The 17,716-nt window shown below is 38.1% G+C and overlaps 1 protein-coding gene across 1 annotated transcript in view; it reads left to right on the plus strand.

Annotated features, from left to right (window-relative positions):
* Positions 1-17,716, plus strand: part of MetRS (methionyl-tRNA synthetase 1) — a 298,475-nt gene that overhangs the window by 215,958 nt on the left and 64,801 nt on the right. The window contains exon 13 of the mRNA XM_067147600.2: positions 5,194-5,407. Within this exon, the coding sequence (XP_067003701.2) occupies positions 5,194-5,407 (214 nt within the window). The remainder of the gene's footprint in view (positions 1-5,193; positions 5,408-17,716) is intronic.

The raw sequence follows: 17,716 nt of genomic DNA on the forward strand, positions 1-17,716 counted from the left end.
GGTGTGCTCAGAACATCACGCGTGATAATTAAATGTCATTTATACTCAAAAAATACTCCTGTACAGGTCGTAACCGGTACAATACATACATACATATATTATCATTATAGACTGTTATGCCTTTCAGCATTCAGTCTGCAAGCCTCTGAGAATTTACTAAACGTCACCACAATCCTCGATTTGCAACTAGTGTTGTGGCCTCATTTAGTTCTATACCTCTTATCTTTAAATCTTCAGAAACCGAGTCTAACCATCGTCGTCTTGGTCTCCCTCTACTTCTCTTACCCTCCATAGCAGAGACCATTATTCTCCTAGGTAACCTATCCTCCTCCATTCGCCTCACATGACCCCACCACCGAAGCCGGTTTATGGGTACAGCTTCATCCATCGAGTTCATTCCTAAATTAGCCTCCATCTCCTCATTCCGAGTACCCTCCTGCCATTGTTCCCACCTGTTTGTACCAGCAATTATTCTTGCTACTTTCATGTCTGTTACTTCTAACTTATGAATAAGATATCCTGAGTCCACCCAGCTTTCGCTCCCGTAAAGCGAAGTTGGTCTGAAAACAGACCGATGTAAAGATAGTTTCGTCTGGGAGCTGACTTCCTTCTTACAGAATACTGCTGATCGCAACTGCGAGCTCGCTACATTAGCTTTACGACAACTTGATTCAATCTCACTTACTATATTACCATCCTGGGAGAACACACAACCTAAATACTTGAAATTATCGACCTGTTCTAGCTGTGTATCACCAATCTGGCATTCAATTCTGTTGAATTTCTTACCTACTGACATCAATTTAGTCTTCAAGAGGCTAATTTTCATACCATACTCATTGCACCTATTTTCAAGATCCAAGATATTTGACTGCAGGCTTTCAGCACAGTCTGCCGTTAAGACCAAGTCGTCAGCATAGGGCAAACTGCTTGCTACATTTCCACCTGACTGAATCCCTCCCTGCCATTTTATACCTTTCAGCAGATGATCCATGTAAACTACGAACAGCAAAAGTGAAAGATTACAGCCTTGTCTAACCGCTGTAAGTACCCTGAACCAAGAACTCATTCTACCATCAATTCTCACTGAAGCCCAATTGTTAACATAAATGCCTTTGATTGATTTTAATAATCTACCTTTAATTCCATAGTCCTCCAGTATGGCGAACATCTTTTCCCTCGGTACCGTCATATGCTTTCTCTAGATCTACGAAACATAAACACAACTGCCTATTCCTCTCGTAGCATTTTTCAATTACCTGGCGCATACTGAAAATCTGATCCTGACAGCCTCTCTGTGGTTTGAAACCACATTGGTTTTCATCCAACTTCCTCTCAACGACTGATCGCACCCTTCCCTTCCAAGATGCCAGTGAAAACTTTCCCTGGTATACTAATCAATGAGATACCTTGATAGTTGTTGCAATCCTTCCTGTTCCCTTGCTTATAGATAGGTGCAATTACTGCTTTTGTCCAATCTGAAGGTACCTTACCAACACTCCATGCTAATTTTACTACTCTATGAAGCCATTTCATCCCTGCCTTCCCACTATACTTCACCATTTCAGGTCTAATTTCATCTATTCCTGCTGCCTTATAACAATGGAGTTTATTTACTATCCTTTCCACTTCCTCAAGCATAATTTCACCAACATCATTTTCCTCCTCCCCATGAGCTTGGCTGTTTGCAGCACCACCATGATGATTTCCTTTTACATTGAGAAGATGTTCAAAATATTCCCTCCACCTCTCCAGTGATTCCCTGGGATCTATTATGAGTTCACCTGAATTACTCAAAACACTGTTCATTTCCTTTTTCCCTCCCTTCCTAAGATTCTTTATTACTGTCCGGAAAGGTTTCCCTGCTGCTTGACCTAGCCTTTCCAGGTCTTTACCAAAATCTTCCCATGACTTCTTCTTGGATTCAACAACTCTACGTACGAATCCCTGTCTGCCTCAGCCCTTGTTTGGAGCCATTTCTGATAAGCCCTCTTTTTATGTTTACAGGCTGCTCTCACTTCATCATTCCACCAAGATGTTCGTCTTTTCCCATCTTTACACACAGTTGTTCCTAGGCATTCCCTTGCTATTTCTACTACAGCATCCCTGTATGCCACCCATTCACTTTCTATATCCTGAACCTGCTTACTGTCTACTGTTTGAAACATCTCACTAATCATATCCATGTACTTCTGTTTAATTTCCTCGTCCTGGAGATTTTCTACCCTTATTTGTTTGCAGACAGATTTCACTTTCTCTACCCTAGGCCTAGTGATACTTAGTTCACTACAGATCAGATAGTGGTCTGTATCATCGAAAAATCCGCGAAAAACTCGTACATTCCTAACAGATTTCCTGAATTCAAAGTCTGTTAAGATATAGTCTATTATGGATCTGGTACCCCTAGCCTCCCATGTGTAGCGGTGAATAGCCTTATGCTTGAAGAATGTATTCGTAACAGGTAAACCCATACTAGCACAGAAGTCCAGCAAATGCTTCCCATTCCCATTAGCTTTCATATCTTCCCCACATTTACCAATCACCCTTTCGTATCCTTCAGTTCTATTCCCAACTCTCGCACTGAAATTGCCCATTAGCACTATTCTATCCTTGCTGTTGACCCTGACCACGATGTCACTCAATGCTTCATAAAACTTGTCAACTTCATACTCATCTGCACCCTCACATGGTGAATACACGGACACAATTCTTGTCCTGATTCCTCCAAATGACAAATCTACCCACATCATTCGCTCATTTACGTGTCTAACAGAAACTATGTTGTGTGCAATGGTATTCCTAATAAGGAGCCCTACCCCAGACTTCCCTTTCTAACATCCGTCAAGTACACTTTATAATCTCCTATCTCTTCCTCGTTATCTCCCCTTACCCGAATATCACTTACTCCTAGCACATCCCGATGCATACTCTTTGCTGACTCAGCCAGTTCTACCTTCTTTCTTCCATAAGCCCCATTAATATTGATAGCTCCCCATCGAATTCCATTTCGTTTGCCAAGTTGTTTCCAAGGTGTCCCTCGCCTGTCAAATGGGAGTGGAACTCCATTACTCCCATAGGTCCGAGGCTTGCTTAAAGTGTTCTGAGCTCGGTAAATTCATGAAGCAGGATGCTGCCCTACTTGCACATAGTCCAAGTGAGGATCTCTCCTCTAATGGGTTATTTACCACCGGTGAATTGTATAGTCCTGGCCGCCTGAGCACAAGGAGGGCCACGACTCACAATATGTCCGAGATGCTCACTCCCATTCCATAGCAACTGGTATCCCGACTCTCAGGACCACTTACTAGGCCACTCAGCCGTTGCCCATGGTTCACGAACTAGGACGTGACTACAGTAACCCACAAACATGTATATGTATTTATAATGTATACTTGTTTTGCCATACGAAAAAAAAAAAATCCATGTATACAGCCATCGTTTGTGGTGTTTTAACCAAGTTTTAGCAAGGACTAAATTATGATCGGTGCAGAATTCAATTAGCTGACTTCCTCTTTTCTTCCTTCGCCCCAGTCCGAATACTCCTACAGCATTACCTTCTCTGTCTTGGCCTACCACTGCATTCCAGTCTCCCATCACAATATTAGGTTCCCGTCTCCTTTTACATATTGTATTAAATCTTCTATCTCTTGCTATTGTATAAGTTCCTTGCATGCGCACTTTTCTTAGAAAGAATTCAACCTATAGATATTGTGGGTATCCAGAGGGTTTTTACATACCCCCAACCACACAAAAGTTGGCTGTCACAGAAGATTACTTTCTTTCAAAATTCTCTTGTATGAAATAGGATGGAGATATTGTCCAGGTGATAGGCTTCCAAGTATCATCTCTTCAGCCACTGGCTATCCAAAGTTTACGAATATCCTCATGTTTTCGAGAATGTATAAAATTTAATATTTCTTTGCTGGCCAATTTTTGTGCAGGTGAGTGTACATGGGAGGTTTGGTAATAATTCAAATTTTGATAAAATATTAAATGCAAGGATCATACAATATGATGTGTTCATTCTTTTTTGAACAACTATAAATGTTTGAAAAGTTTCTAAAAATTTCTCTCTTCATATAATAACAATATAAATCACATGCAGAGGTCGTGATGATGTTTAGATGGTGCATTCTATTTGAAAAACACCAGGGTTATTCAAGGAACATTAAGTTGATACGAGCCTTAAATTGACAATGGTTGTATAATTTGGTTATCATGTGAAAGTATTTCTAAAGGCAGCATATACTGTATTTACATAGTTTTAATTATTGGATGGGTGTAAATTAAATAAATTTCAAACAACATATGGAGTGATTTTTCAGACTTTCAGAGATGAAAATAAGATAAACTGGGATTTAATTTATATTGTAAAATAAAGAGTCTTAACAATAATATTGGCGTCTCCGAAGACCTTAAGAGTAGTTGGTTATAATATTATGTTGTAATAATGTTATTGGTTTTACGTATCACTAATTACTTGTATGATTTTGGAGTCGTCAAAGTGTCGGAATTTAGTCTCACAGGATTTCTTTTATGTGATATTAAATGTGCCGACACAAACCTGGAGTATTTGAGCTTCTTCAAATACCTTCAGACTGAGTTAGGATCAAGTCCGTCGACTTGGGCCCAGAAAGTCCACACTTTACCATCTGAGCCATTTAAACCAGCAGAAAATTCCTTCCTTACCACCTGATATATGTAAAACTGTAAATGAAATGATACAGGAAGATTCCCAAAAGAAATTTTCAAGTACTACTGTAAAGAAACAAGATCCATCAGTCATCCAATAAATGTTGGCAAGAGAATGATTTATAGGACTGATACAAGCCACTAGGTATAATATGTAAATGGATGATGATAAATGAAACAATTAGAAGTCTAATTTTCTGTGATTCTTCTTTCTAATATTGTTCCTGTTCTTGTAGCAACAGTTTATCTAGAAATCTAATATTTCAGGGTTCTTTTAAAATGTTTAGAATACAAATGATGATTAGAATAGCAGTCTCTTAGGTTCTGAATAGAATGAGCCAAACTGCTAGAATACTTGATATTTCATGTAAACCTTGCTTCTCTTCCTTGTCTTTTCATGTGTCATAAACCCTAGAGACTATCTTATGAAGAATTCCAGACCCTAAAAGCATAATTCAGTTTTTTTTTTCTTTCTTTTTTTTTTTTTTTTTTTTTCTTCAGAATATCTTAACTATGAGGATGGGAAGTTCTCCAAGAGTCGTGGTGTTGGTGTGTTTGGAACTGATGCACAAGGCACTGGAATTCCTGCAGATGTATGGCGTTTTTATCTTCTGTATGTGCGACCTGAGTCTCAGGACTCAAGTTTCAGCTGGGTGGATCTAGCCACCAAGAATAACTCAGAACTACTTAATAATCTGGGGAACTTTATTAACAGGTAAGATTAAGTGTGGAAGTGTAACTTCGTTGGGTTTACTCTATTTTAATTACAGTCATAAGAATAAGAAGTGGAGAATAACACTTTTACTGTCATTCACATTGCATTGGTTGTGGTTTGAGTGAAATACCGTTACAAATTAGTGGTTGTCTCACTGAGATTTATCTATCTATCTATCTATCTATCTATCTATCTATCTATCTATCTATCTATCTATCTATCTATCTATTTAAAAGTTAGGCCTCTCTTACATTTAACCACTATAGTGATACATCATTGGGAGTAGAGTGTAAGAGTACATACGGTAATAATATATAGTAAATAATAATCTACTCAATAATACGTTACAATTTTCTATCTCACGGTCATTCACTCATCCATTCATATAAATTAGTCAGCAACTAGTCTTGTTAAACGGTCTTAAGTTTAAGTAATGAGGTGGTATTTCTGACACTGACAGGCAGGGAATTCCAAAGTCCGGTGGGGGGGGGGCGGTTAAACTCGGACTAGAAATTTTTCATTAGTGACTACAAATCCATCATAATGTTTTGTTATGTAGTTTGTTTGTTAGCAAAACTGGTCCCTAAAGCTTTAATTTTATTTTTAATATAGTCAGAATAAAATTACAGAAGAACAAAATTACAGAATGCAGTGATAGAATCACAGAATTACAGAAGAAGAGTATATGATGTTCCTAAAATTACAAGAATATTTGCAACAGAAAAGATAGAAATGCCCATATAGGTTGATTGGTTTGTTTCTACAAATAGAAAACCAACATTGAGCCATTTTCATTATGAATCAAAATGAAAGCATTGTGAGTAGGGGGAGATATGAGAGAAAAAAACATCCATTGTAGAGAAGGTCTGTGATGATGTGGCCAGCACAAATGCTTGGAAATTGCTGTTATAGATAAAATGTTGTAATAAGAAACATGAAAATGATAGGAGTTATGCATTTTAAGTCCTGCAAGCAGTATCAAGATACACATGGAGAAATAACTACAGTTCGAAATTGAAACTAAACTTACTACATATAAGGTAGTATACTGTACTTTTACTATTTATAAATGTCTGAAAAGATCTTGAGGGCATGAATATACAGTAGAACCCCATTTTAATAAACCTCAGGGGATTTGATATTTCTTGCTTAAAAAAGGGGTTTATCTTAAAAGGAGGTTAAAAGAAAATAGACTATATATCACAAGAAATTATAATACATTTATGTCTTTAACTAATGTAATGTTAATAAATTATACATGAATATGTTACGAAATACTAAAAAGTCAAATTAACACAAGAATAGCTGAAAATATTTACAAACCAGGAGACATAACAAATTCCTTAGTGGACCATTGGGACACAATCTGCAGCAAGGAAAAAGAGAAATAGATACAGTTTTACTGACTTGCAATTTTAACTTGAAGGAAGAGGCCTAACATGATTTTAAAGAGAATTGTACAAAATAGACCATGAGAACCATGAGAATAAGCATATTAACCTTCACTTTCTGAAATAGTCCGGTACACTAGTTTGCTTCCTCTTGCCCAGATATCTCACAGAAAGAAGTTTTCTCTCAATTTGGTTGAAACTGTTGATGAGGTCTTCATCAACATTGAAGGAGGAGAAGTACCGGCAGACAATATCCAGTCCCTCCACTGCTGCCCCAAAAGTTGGTTCTGCTGGATCATCATCTTCTTCCTCTTCAGTACTTTGTCTTTTTGCATCATCACAAAGGTCTCCAACATCCATCTGTGGTACTGAGGTTAGGATATCATCATCATAAATGACAAATTCTTCTAATATTGTGGCATTCGAGTACTTTGATACAACCCCCCCAATCTCCCCCAATGTCATCAGTAGCGTCTTCTTCATTAAAAACTTCTGAAATTGCACCAAAACCTCCATGGCCAAAGCAGTTTTGAATAGTGTCCATTGTGACTAGTTGCCATGCTGCTACAAACATATGCATGGCTTGGAGTATATTCAATTACATTTCCTCATTTCTTTCATGGAAGGAAATAGCTCTTTGAACCAGGGCCTTCCTATACGTCACTTTGACAGAATGAATAATGCCAAGGTCCAAAGGCTGCAGGTGACTGGTGCAGTTAGGAGGAAAGAAAATCATTTTGATATTCCGCAGGAAAGATGTATCTAAAGGATGAGCTGAACATCTATCACCATAACTATCTTTCTTCCTGCTGATCCCATCTTAGCATCCAAGCTTCGTAAAAGTTTTAGAAATATCTCCGATGTCATCCATGCATTTTTATTAAAATCATATTTACACAGGAGTGTACGGGTGTTCTTGAAACATATCGGATCTTGGATTCTTAACACATAACACATAACTGCATTGTCAATCTTTCTTTGCTCTTTTTGCCTCCGTAGCATTTTTCTCTGTGAACAGCATATGTCTTGAACAGGAGCAAATTGTAAAACACTCCCATTTCATTGGCATTAAAAATATCCTTAGCATCATATCCTTCAAGAAGTCGAGGCAACGTTTTCTTTTTCCAGTACACAATGATATCGTCATTAACATCTGCACTCTCACTGCACATATTTTGGAATGAAAGATTGTGCCATTTTTTAAAACAATCAAACCAGCCATTAGAAACATGGAAATAAACCACACCCAGCTTAAGTGCAACTTTTCCAGCTTTTTGTTTAAGTATGTTTCCTTCATTTGGAACGTTTTCACTCCTTTTTCTCTCAAACCATTTCATTAAAATGTTTTCAAATTCCTCGTATGGTAAAGAATGAATATTTCCCTATTTTTGCCCCAGAACCACACTCCACTTCCGCGGTCAGAATAGCTTCCTTCTGTTTCATGATGCCAAACAGTGTAGAGAGTGCCAAGTCATACTTTTTTGCTATCAGTGACAAAGGTACTTGGCTATTCCTTTCAGCATCACTGATGATGTCGATCTTTTGTTGTAGAGTCAGCTTCTTACGTTTAGGAGCCATAATGAACGTAGTCTGCCGTTATTCGCAGAACAAATGTAACTCATAGTACAACTTGCAACACAGGAACCAAAACTGTTAATGAGGCTGGAGATATTCTTCAGTCTGCACCCTCTGCATGATTCCTAAGCAGCAATTGGAGCTGCGAGATGGAAATGCTTAGCTGGTGTAACAGCGCTGCTGCTATAGGTTAAGGCAGCTGACTTCACTGGAGACATAACCATTGAACTATAGTTAGTGAAGATTCTCCTTTTTCAGATAATGACTGGACATGGGATATTTAATTTCATTATGGGTTTATTTGTATATTTTTAAATTTGTTATTAAAATTGTAATGTGTACTTCAAACTGTGTCCTGGAAGAAGTTTGAACCTTTATCGTCAGATGTCTCTACTCTCTACTTATGTGCCCCCTCTGGTGGGAAGATGAACAATATTAATTTTCAAAGAAAGTTTTTTATTTCGAGGTTTTCAGAACTGTAATGTTGTTAATTCTCTTTTGTGTTCTGAGATTACTAGCACTGCTATCCCTGCCTTCTTCTAAATTTTCGACTAATAAGGAATTTTGTACATTTATTTAATCAACCAATAGGATTTGTGAGTGTGTACAGGGCTTCTGCCCAGAGAATTCTGGGACCTTCCTCTCCGCTATAAAAGCTGGGGCCTTTTGGGCCATGTTGTCTTTCGATTGCTTCAGTCAAGAAGTAGACTGTGTTCGTAGAGGAGGCAGGGGACTAGCCTTGCTCATCCCTGTAAGGCCCACCAGCTCAAGGTAATGGCAGACATCTTTTAATCATTACAAGTAATGAAAATCATTTAATCATATAATAGTCTCAGAAAGCTAACCTGAGGGGAAGGTTTCATAATCCTTTTTGAACACGTTGGCTACCAGAGCAGTACATTGTTCCGCTAAGTGAGTTTCTCATGAGGCCATGGCGGTAAAAAGTATCGCACACCGGTGTTGCTATATGACTTTCCCTGCTGGGCCAGCAGACCGCTGAGCTGTTGAATTTGCTATGCTAGCGTACCGCTCTGGCCTCGTAGCAAATCCTGGCGTGCTTGGTTTCCAAAATGTAGTCTTTATTTTTTATTAATCCAACTTCCTTTTATTGGCAATATGTGAGTATTTGTCCAACCAGTTTAGCCATGCGCTTAGATGTGCCAGGTTGGCTAACTCACAAGCTCAAGATTTTGGAAGATTGTGGGTTTGAATCCTACTGTTGGGAAACCTGGTTGTGGTTTTGTGTGATTTCCCGTTTTCATCCCAAGCTTCTGCTTACCTAATCAATAGGCCACACTGATTCCTTCCAAATTGTTGCATCCATACCTGAGCTGATTTCTAGGCTTACCACAATAAACATAGCATAAACATGAGTGTATTTGCATTTTCTAAATTGACAACATTCATTGACAACATAGCAATATTACCATTGAGCATTTGGCAAGGAGTGAATAGGAAATAATTTATAGAAATACATATTCATGAAAAGCATCGATTGATTGACAACACTTGTGCGCAGAAAATAATAAATACTCTTTTTACAATATATACAATATTTAAGTGTATGTAGGCTTTCATGAATGTTTGCTGTAGGGTAGATGAAACATGACCGAGCTCGATAGCTGCAGTTGCTTAAGTGCATCCAGTATCCAGTATTCGGGAGATAGTACGTTCGAACCCCACTGTCGGCAGCCCTGAAAATGGTTTTCCATGGTTTCCCATTTTCACACCAGGCAAATGCTGGGGCTGTACCTTAAGGCCACGGCCGCTTCCTTCCCACTCCTAGCCCTTCCCTGTCCCATCGTTGTCATAAGACCTATCTGTGTCGGTGCGACGTAAAGCAGCTAGCAAAAGAAAAACAGAAACATGCCGCCATCACATCATAACACACCACCCACCCGTCCGTCCGTCTGTCCGTCCGTCCGTCCGTTCATCCATCTTTTTTTTCTGGTATCAACCTTGCAGTATCTTCGTACCTTCATGCTGTCACCTTCCTTCCATTGAAACATATTCCCTGCAGATCTTTTTGGCCTTTGGGAGTTGTACCTCCTCTCTTTCAGGTTCTTCCTGTTTTTTCAAGAGTTCCATAACACTTTCTTTGAAATTTGTTGCGGATATGGATTTTCCTGTTACTTTTTTGTACAGCGTATGTGCGTTGACCAACGTTGTACCAAAAAGTAGTTCAATCGATATCTTTTTGTACCGTCTTCGAGATTTTCTCAGAGACGAAACCTAACTGCTCATCTGATCGTGTAAGTCTGTATGACCTTTCCCTTCATTGTAATCGAGAATCATTGTTGGTTTCCAGATGTTACCACGCCTTCTTTCTACTTCTACAGTTTCATCACTGTGTTTTGTCAACAACATAATTACATCCCTTTTATCCTTCCATTTGAGGACAGTTATGCCTTTTTCATTCTCCTTCGCAATCACTTCATCTTTCTTCAGTTTCTTCTTGTTACAAGTGAAATATGTAATGCGAGTGGAATTTTTTTTTTTTTTTTTTAAGTCTTTGTTTGTAAAATACAATATGATGTTTTATTTTTATTGACCTAACCTGTACTGTATAATGTAACATAGGCATTTGTAAATAGTAGAATTCTGTCTATAGTTCCTGGAAAGATCTAGAAAGTTACATAACTTTTGTACAGGGTGTGTTACTTTGTTGGTATGTGTTCTAGAAAGTGTGTTCTGTCTATTCTGGAAAAATACGACTTTCGCGATCATGCGTATTCTAGAATGTTAGTCAAAGTTCGCGATCGAAAGTAAGGTTGTGATGGGTGAGTCTAGGTGGCGATAGGGAACACGTGCACGCTGATTGGCTGCCTCCAAGGCCAGTAATTCCTACATATAGTGAGCGAGGCAGTGTTTGAATTAATTCTGTATCCTGAATTCTGTCGGTCTCGGTTTATCTGTCTGCGAGCAGCCTATCTGGTTGACGTCCCCCGGCTTCCGGGATGGCACTCTCCTCGGGTAAGCACTCTTGAATTCCGTTCCTGCTAAAATTTCCGTAATGTTCCGATTTGCTTTTCATACAGGAGTCTGCCCTAACCTCGCCTAGATTCACCAAATTAGTTACTTATGACGCCTTAGTTTTTCAGCTGGACTTACCTGTTCGTTTCTGAGGCATTTCCGTTTTGTTTCACTAAAATATGTATGCTAGCTACTGTTTTTCCGAGTGTGTGTAGTGTTTTCTTATATTGTGTATTGTACTCTTACCTTCCCCTTTTAACTGTGTTTGTGCCTTGTTTGGTGTTACCACTGTAGTAGAGGTAACACTTCTCAACAACTTCTTTTGGTATACCTTTCCTATTTTTTCTCAGAGTGCCCAAAAGATGCATCTGATGATCAAGCAGTGTCGTAGCTAACTCCAAGCTTGTATAGTAATGAAATGAAAAATGAAATGGCGTATGGCTTTTAGTGCCGGGGGATCCCAGGACAGGTTCGGCTCGCCAGGTGCAGGTCTTTTTGATTTGACTCCCGTAGGCGACCTGCACGTTGTGATGAGGATGAAATGATGATGACAACACATACAATCAGCCCCTGTGTCAGGGAAATTAACCAATGATGGTTAAAATTCCCGACCCTGCCGGGAATCGAACCCGGGTCCCCTGTGACCAAAGGCCAGCACACTAACCATTTAGCCATGGAGCTGTACTCGTATAGTAATTATCATTTACAATGGTTCTTCCATCTCCAAGCAAATCTTCGGCAAGTGTTTCATAACTACACTTGTTGGGACAGATCTTCATCCATCTTTTTCCTTTCCACCGAGCTCGATAGCTGCAGTCGCTTAAGTGCGGCCAGTATCCATTATTCGGGAGATAGTAAGTTCGATCCCCACTGTCGGCAGCCCTGAAAATGGTTTTCTGTGGTTTCCCATTTTCACACTAGGCGAATGCTGGGACTGTACCTTAATTAAGGACACGGCCGCTTCCTTCCCACTCCTAACCATTTCCTGTACCATCATCGCCATAAGACCTATCCATGTCGGTGCGACGTAAAGCAACTAGCAAAAAAAAATTCCTTTCCTGCATATATTATTATATTCCAGGTGTAACCTTTTGCACAGCAAAGTTTGAAGCTTTGACCCCGTACTTGTGTGTTTTGTTTGGGCTGAACTGTTTTATTATCAGTCTTCCACGGAAGGGTATCAGAGATTCATTGATGCAGACTGTCTGGCCAGGTGTTAGTAGTTCCTTGTACTTTGCCACTAGCATCGTGATAAGAGCAAATAATTTTAATAACCTGTTTCCAGGGGGACGTTCTTCATTGTTAGAGAAGTGCCACATTGCTAGTAACAATTGGAATCTGTTTTGGCTCATTGTTGAACATATTTCGTTCCTGTATAGAGGCAGTGTACTCCAGTAATCTGCAGCGTGTGGCATATACACTAGACCCATGTAGCCTATAGTACCTAGAAAATTTCTCATCTCATTTTCGTTGATTGGAGTCCATGAGCGGATACAACTGAAAGGAGAATGTCCTTCCACAGCAAGTTTTTGTTCTGCATACAAATTTGTTTCGTTCACGATAAGAGTGATAAGCTCACCGTTAACGAATTTACAGTAGAAATCATATGGAGAAGTGCTGACAAATTCGTCATTCAGTTCAACTTTATCTCGAGTCCCAGCATTAGAAGCAAAATTCTGATGTCTTCCTGGAGGATTATGCCATATAACAAATATTTCCTCTCCTTCATCATCTTCCTGCACCTCATTTTCCCCCTCTAAACTTTCACGTTCTTCATTAGATGGTCCTGGTTGCACATCTTCAACTGATGCCGCGTGCTCCTCATGAATGCAATTTTCCAGATGTGTCGTATCATTCTTGTCCGCTGTATTATGTAGATTGTTATTTTTACTTGAGGTCTCACTTGAGCTTTCTCTGGACTTCTTTCGTGGAGGTTCTTCAGCTTCGCTGTCACTTGAATTCTTAGTACAGTAGTCTGGATCATCTGAGAGGTCATGCATGGCCCGTAACTCATCATCTACCGATTTTTCTGAATCTGAAATATACGTATACAGTTTGTGGTTGGTAAATATATTTCAAATTTAATTTGGTGAAGAGTTTTTTGTCTTGCAAAACGTAATAGATAAGTTTGACATGGACACTAATTATCAGAATTCTCATACTGAAGGGCTAGCGTCATTATCTTCAGAGTTCGAAAAGAAAACAGTTTCATTTTTATAACTAACCTCTCCGTTCACTGGTAAAATAACTTAAAAATATCTTGCAAGTTGTTCACACACACCCTACTTTAAAACAATGAGTGCCTTGCAATTGTAGTGCCAAGCGCTAGTAAACAAATCTTGGCACACTCTGTTATCTACAATGTGTACTATCAAGCAACGCAAGCTTCTAGTACCGCTAGACTGTACCGCTCTGGCCGTCTAGGCAAAACCATGCAGTGAACTTTTCTGTGGGGCCATGGCGGTACCTCGGGGTGCTAGGAATTTTTATTGTATTTCGTACGTATATTGAACGCTTAAGTGAAATATCACTTTGAATTTTGCTTTACTTCTTATTTACTACATGCACAGAAGAAAAAATGCTTTGGCCACCAGAACATTTCTTGCTATGTGTCCTTTCAGTAAACGTGTTAATGTAAAATTCAGTTTTTCAATGTAAATTTTTAACCAAGTCTAAGGATCTTAATCTAACTTAGGGAATAAAGAGTGTGAACCCTCTTTTATACCCCTTCAACTTGGTATTGAGGTGACTATGATTTCGTAAACTTCAAAATTTATCTCTTCCTTTTGTAATTTAAAATTTTCTCTCTATCTGTTCACCTCCGTAGTACAGGCTTTGCCTCTGTAATTTCGGGCCATAAGCCCACATAATGTTCTAAGAATTTTCAAGTGAACTTCAAAGGAGTGCAAGTGTTCGCCTCCTAATATTTTGATTTACGGCCAATAACTTTAACCTTTTCTTTTTACTAAGGACAGGTAGAATGGGCACTTATTGCTTCTGTTAGGGTTAACTACTCTTATTTAATTTCCTATTTAAAGGTAACTTAGACTGTTGAGCGGATAAGACAGTGACTACTGTTTTTTGTAAAAGTTAGATTGTGCCTTTGAGAGGCTTGAATCTTGTAAATTTTGGAGTGTCGTCTCCTGATTAATTGTGTGGAGCAATGATGCTCTTTAGAAGCTTTGTAAATTTTGGAGCCCAGTCTCCTAACTTGTAATTGATTGGAGCAGTAGTGCTCTTGATAATAGTGTAACGTTTGAGCTACCAAACTCATCTCTTAAAAATTCATTATGTATATTGTACCTGATTTGAATAACTATTGGTATAAGAGGTGAAGAGCTCCCCTTCTGTCTATCCAACGGTTATTTGTTTAACAAAGTTTAAAAATCTGAAAAGAAAAAATCAAGGAAAGAAATGAAATTTCAAATTTTAGGGTTTTTAATTATACTTTGAACATTTCTCTGTCCACCCATTCATACCCGCATTTTCTTACACCTCTATGCTCCACGGTATTCCTGTATAAAAAGTTATTCTTCTTATTATTATTACTTTTTCCACATCACTATGTCTAACTGAGGAGCACACTTGAACTTATTTAGCTGATGATTTTGCTTTCTTCTCTTCCCAAAATCTCTTCATCCTCTCACTAAAATTACATTCTTCTGTCCAGGTTTTATTACTTCTAGTTTTTTGCTCCGTGAAACAATAGTTGTTATTATTATTATTATTATTATTATTATTATTATTATTATTATTATTATTATTATTATTATTATTATCTATTGCAATTATGAAGGATACTGTAAAATATGACAGAAATCTTGCAGGCTTGATGTACAATATGATATTGATATTTTATGGTTAATTAGCGACCCACCCCGAGTAAAATGGTCCTAACTCTCGAACTGTTCATGCAAATGATGTATTTTAAAGGTTATTTTAATCCTTAATGAGTCCTAGAGGAGGTAAAACACTTTATTTGGTTGTAAAATTTGGGAAAAGTCTACCTATCTATCCGTTTATTTATTTATTTATTTATTTATTTATTTATTTATTTATTTATTTATTTATTTATTTATTTATTTATTTATTTAACTGAAATCACCCATTTTTTATTTTAAATTTCTTTTCCACTAATTTGTTCAGAGAGGATGATTACCTCGTTGTACTTCCTTTTAAAACAAAAATCACCACCATCTAAAAGCAAATGGTTGGAGATAAGTATATGCCCTCGTGGACTTTTTTGTAGAGCTTCAACAACTCTACATTGTGTTCGCTTACACTTAGTGTCTATCGATGATGGTTCAGGCAGTGTAAGCCATGGAAGGCACAACTTTCTACTTATTCCATAATTTTTTCTAGAATACCTTTTCATTTTGTTCAGTATTCATAGTTTCTAATTGCTTTTAATCTTCTAAAATATATCTTTCACTGTAAATCAAGTGAAGTTTGCAAGAGACCTTCCACCTAAATGTTTATAGTTTGTGAAGTCACGGCATGTATGCGTACATCAATCATGCTTCTAGGCGGTGCAGGCAGTCCCACAGGGAACCGCACTTCGCTCCCATACAGCCATCATTCCAGTACTACCTATAGTTCAATGGACATAACTAACCAGCAGCATCTAATATGATAGTGAATGCTGCTTGCTGATAAAAGTGATTTCCAGAGACTGCACAAATTTATCACAGTTCCACACATCGCTAAAGAAGCACTTTCATTTTGCGGGTTAACTTCAGACTGAGATTACGTGAAATTAATTAACATTTAAAACAAGTTTAGAAAAAATTATGTTATCACAGATATTCGTTGCAATCGTAATTTATGTGAAATATATCAGAGTTTGTTAGAAGGGGGTTTATATATCATTGTTCTTATGGCGATTTGGCTGGGTCTTACGAAAATGTTTATTGAAATTGGAAATTCCTTAAAAGCGGGCATGTTAAAACAGGGTTTTACTGTAAACATAAATAGGTTCATATTGTCAAATATTACAGTGGCTGGGCTGAGATGCTCATATGTTAGACACTGACCTTCTGAGCTCAAGTTGGCATATTCAATTCTGGTTTAGTCTGGTGGTATTTGAAGATCCTCAGATATGTCAACATCATGTCAGAAGATCTACTGGCACATGAAAGAAGTCTTGCAGGACAAAATTCTGACACCTCTGTGTCTTCAAAAACCCTTAAAGTAATTAGTGGATCATAAAACCAGTAAAGGGCTAACAGTTGTTTCTGAATGTACTCACCAGGTTATTGTTTTCCAGTATGAAGTAAATGCTGCTGTGTACAATAGATTCTGGGGATTCTTTACTCCTGAAACTCTGAATGCAGAAGGACTTGCATGGTGTATTTTGAGTGGTAAAACTGATAAACTTACCGCACAAATGTACAGCGGGACAGCGGTAATGAATGGTGATGAAGGAGGTGTACAGATAATAATTAAAAAGTCCTGCCAACATGCACATTTTGTGCATTACCATGCATACCAATTAAATTTAATTATAGAGAATACCACATCACAGGATTGACAAGCCCAAATTTTCTTCAGTAGTCTGGTCGTGATACCTGCATTTTTTCCCCAATAACCTTCACAGTTAGCGGTGTTGGACTGCGTAACTAAAAGGATCCCTTGCAGATATAATACCAAGTGGAATTTTAATTACTGACTGGTTAGCAGCCGTCAAAAATAGTCTCTTCAAGAGTGTTTTCAAGAACTTCAAAATAACTGGGACAAGCAACTGTGCAAGCAGCCACAGGGCTTTTACGCACGATAAATGATCGTGACTTCAGTTTCTGGTTTACCTTTTTCCGCTGCATCGTGCCTCACCTGGAGATATTGTATAGCCAGCTGCAATATTGTGATGCTAACTCCTTGATTATTCATAAGGCAGTAAATTAATTTCTGCAGGCCATCAACATACAGAGAAAGAAAGTCTCTTTATTAGTCAATCAACCCAAAGAAAACTCTCCTCCAGTGAGAAAGGAAACAAAAAGCGACTGGTAACCAAACTGTCTGTTTTATATCAAAGACAGAAGTCCCGAAGTCTCTCTAGACTTACAAAGATGCATAAGATAATGATGAGTTCTGGAGTTAGTAAATGTTGCGCAGAAGTATTCACTCTGCTCTGAATAATACTGACCACACCCATGACAATGGCAGAATCTGATAGGTGCTTCTCTTATAGATTGGAAACTTTCTTTAAGGAGTACGAAGTCAGGAGAATGTCTTTCACCACTGGCAATGATTAGTGTAGAAAAGAATCTCAGACAGTTTGATCAATTTCAATAGCATAGTGATTGACAAATTTGCTTGTAATAATGTAAGGAGAATGGAAAAGTAAATGTGAAAGTGAAAAAAAAAACTTTGT

The sequence above is a fragment of the Anabrus simplex genome, chromosome 5 (assembly GCF_040414725.1).
Source record: "Anabrus simplex isolate iqAnaSimp1 chromosome 5, ASM4041472v1, whole genome shotgun sequence".
In the NCBI taxonomy this organism is placed as follows: domain Eukaryota; kingdom Metazoa; phylum Arthropoda; class Insecta; order Orthoptera; family Tettigoniidae; genus Anabrus; species Anabrus simplex.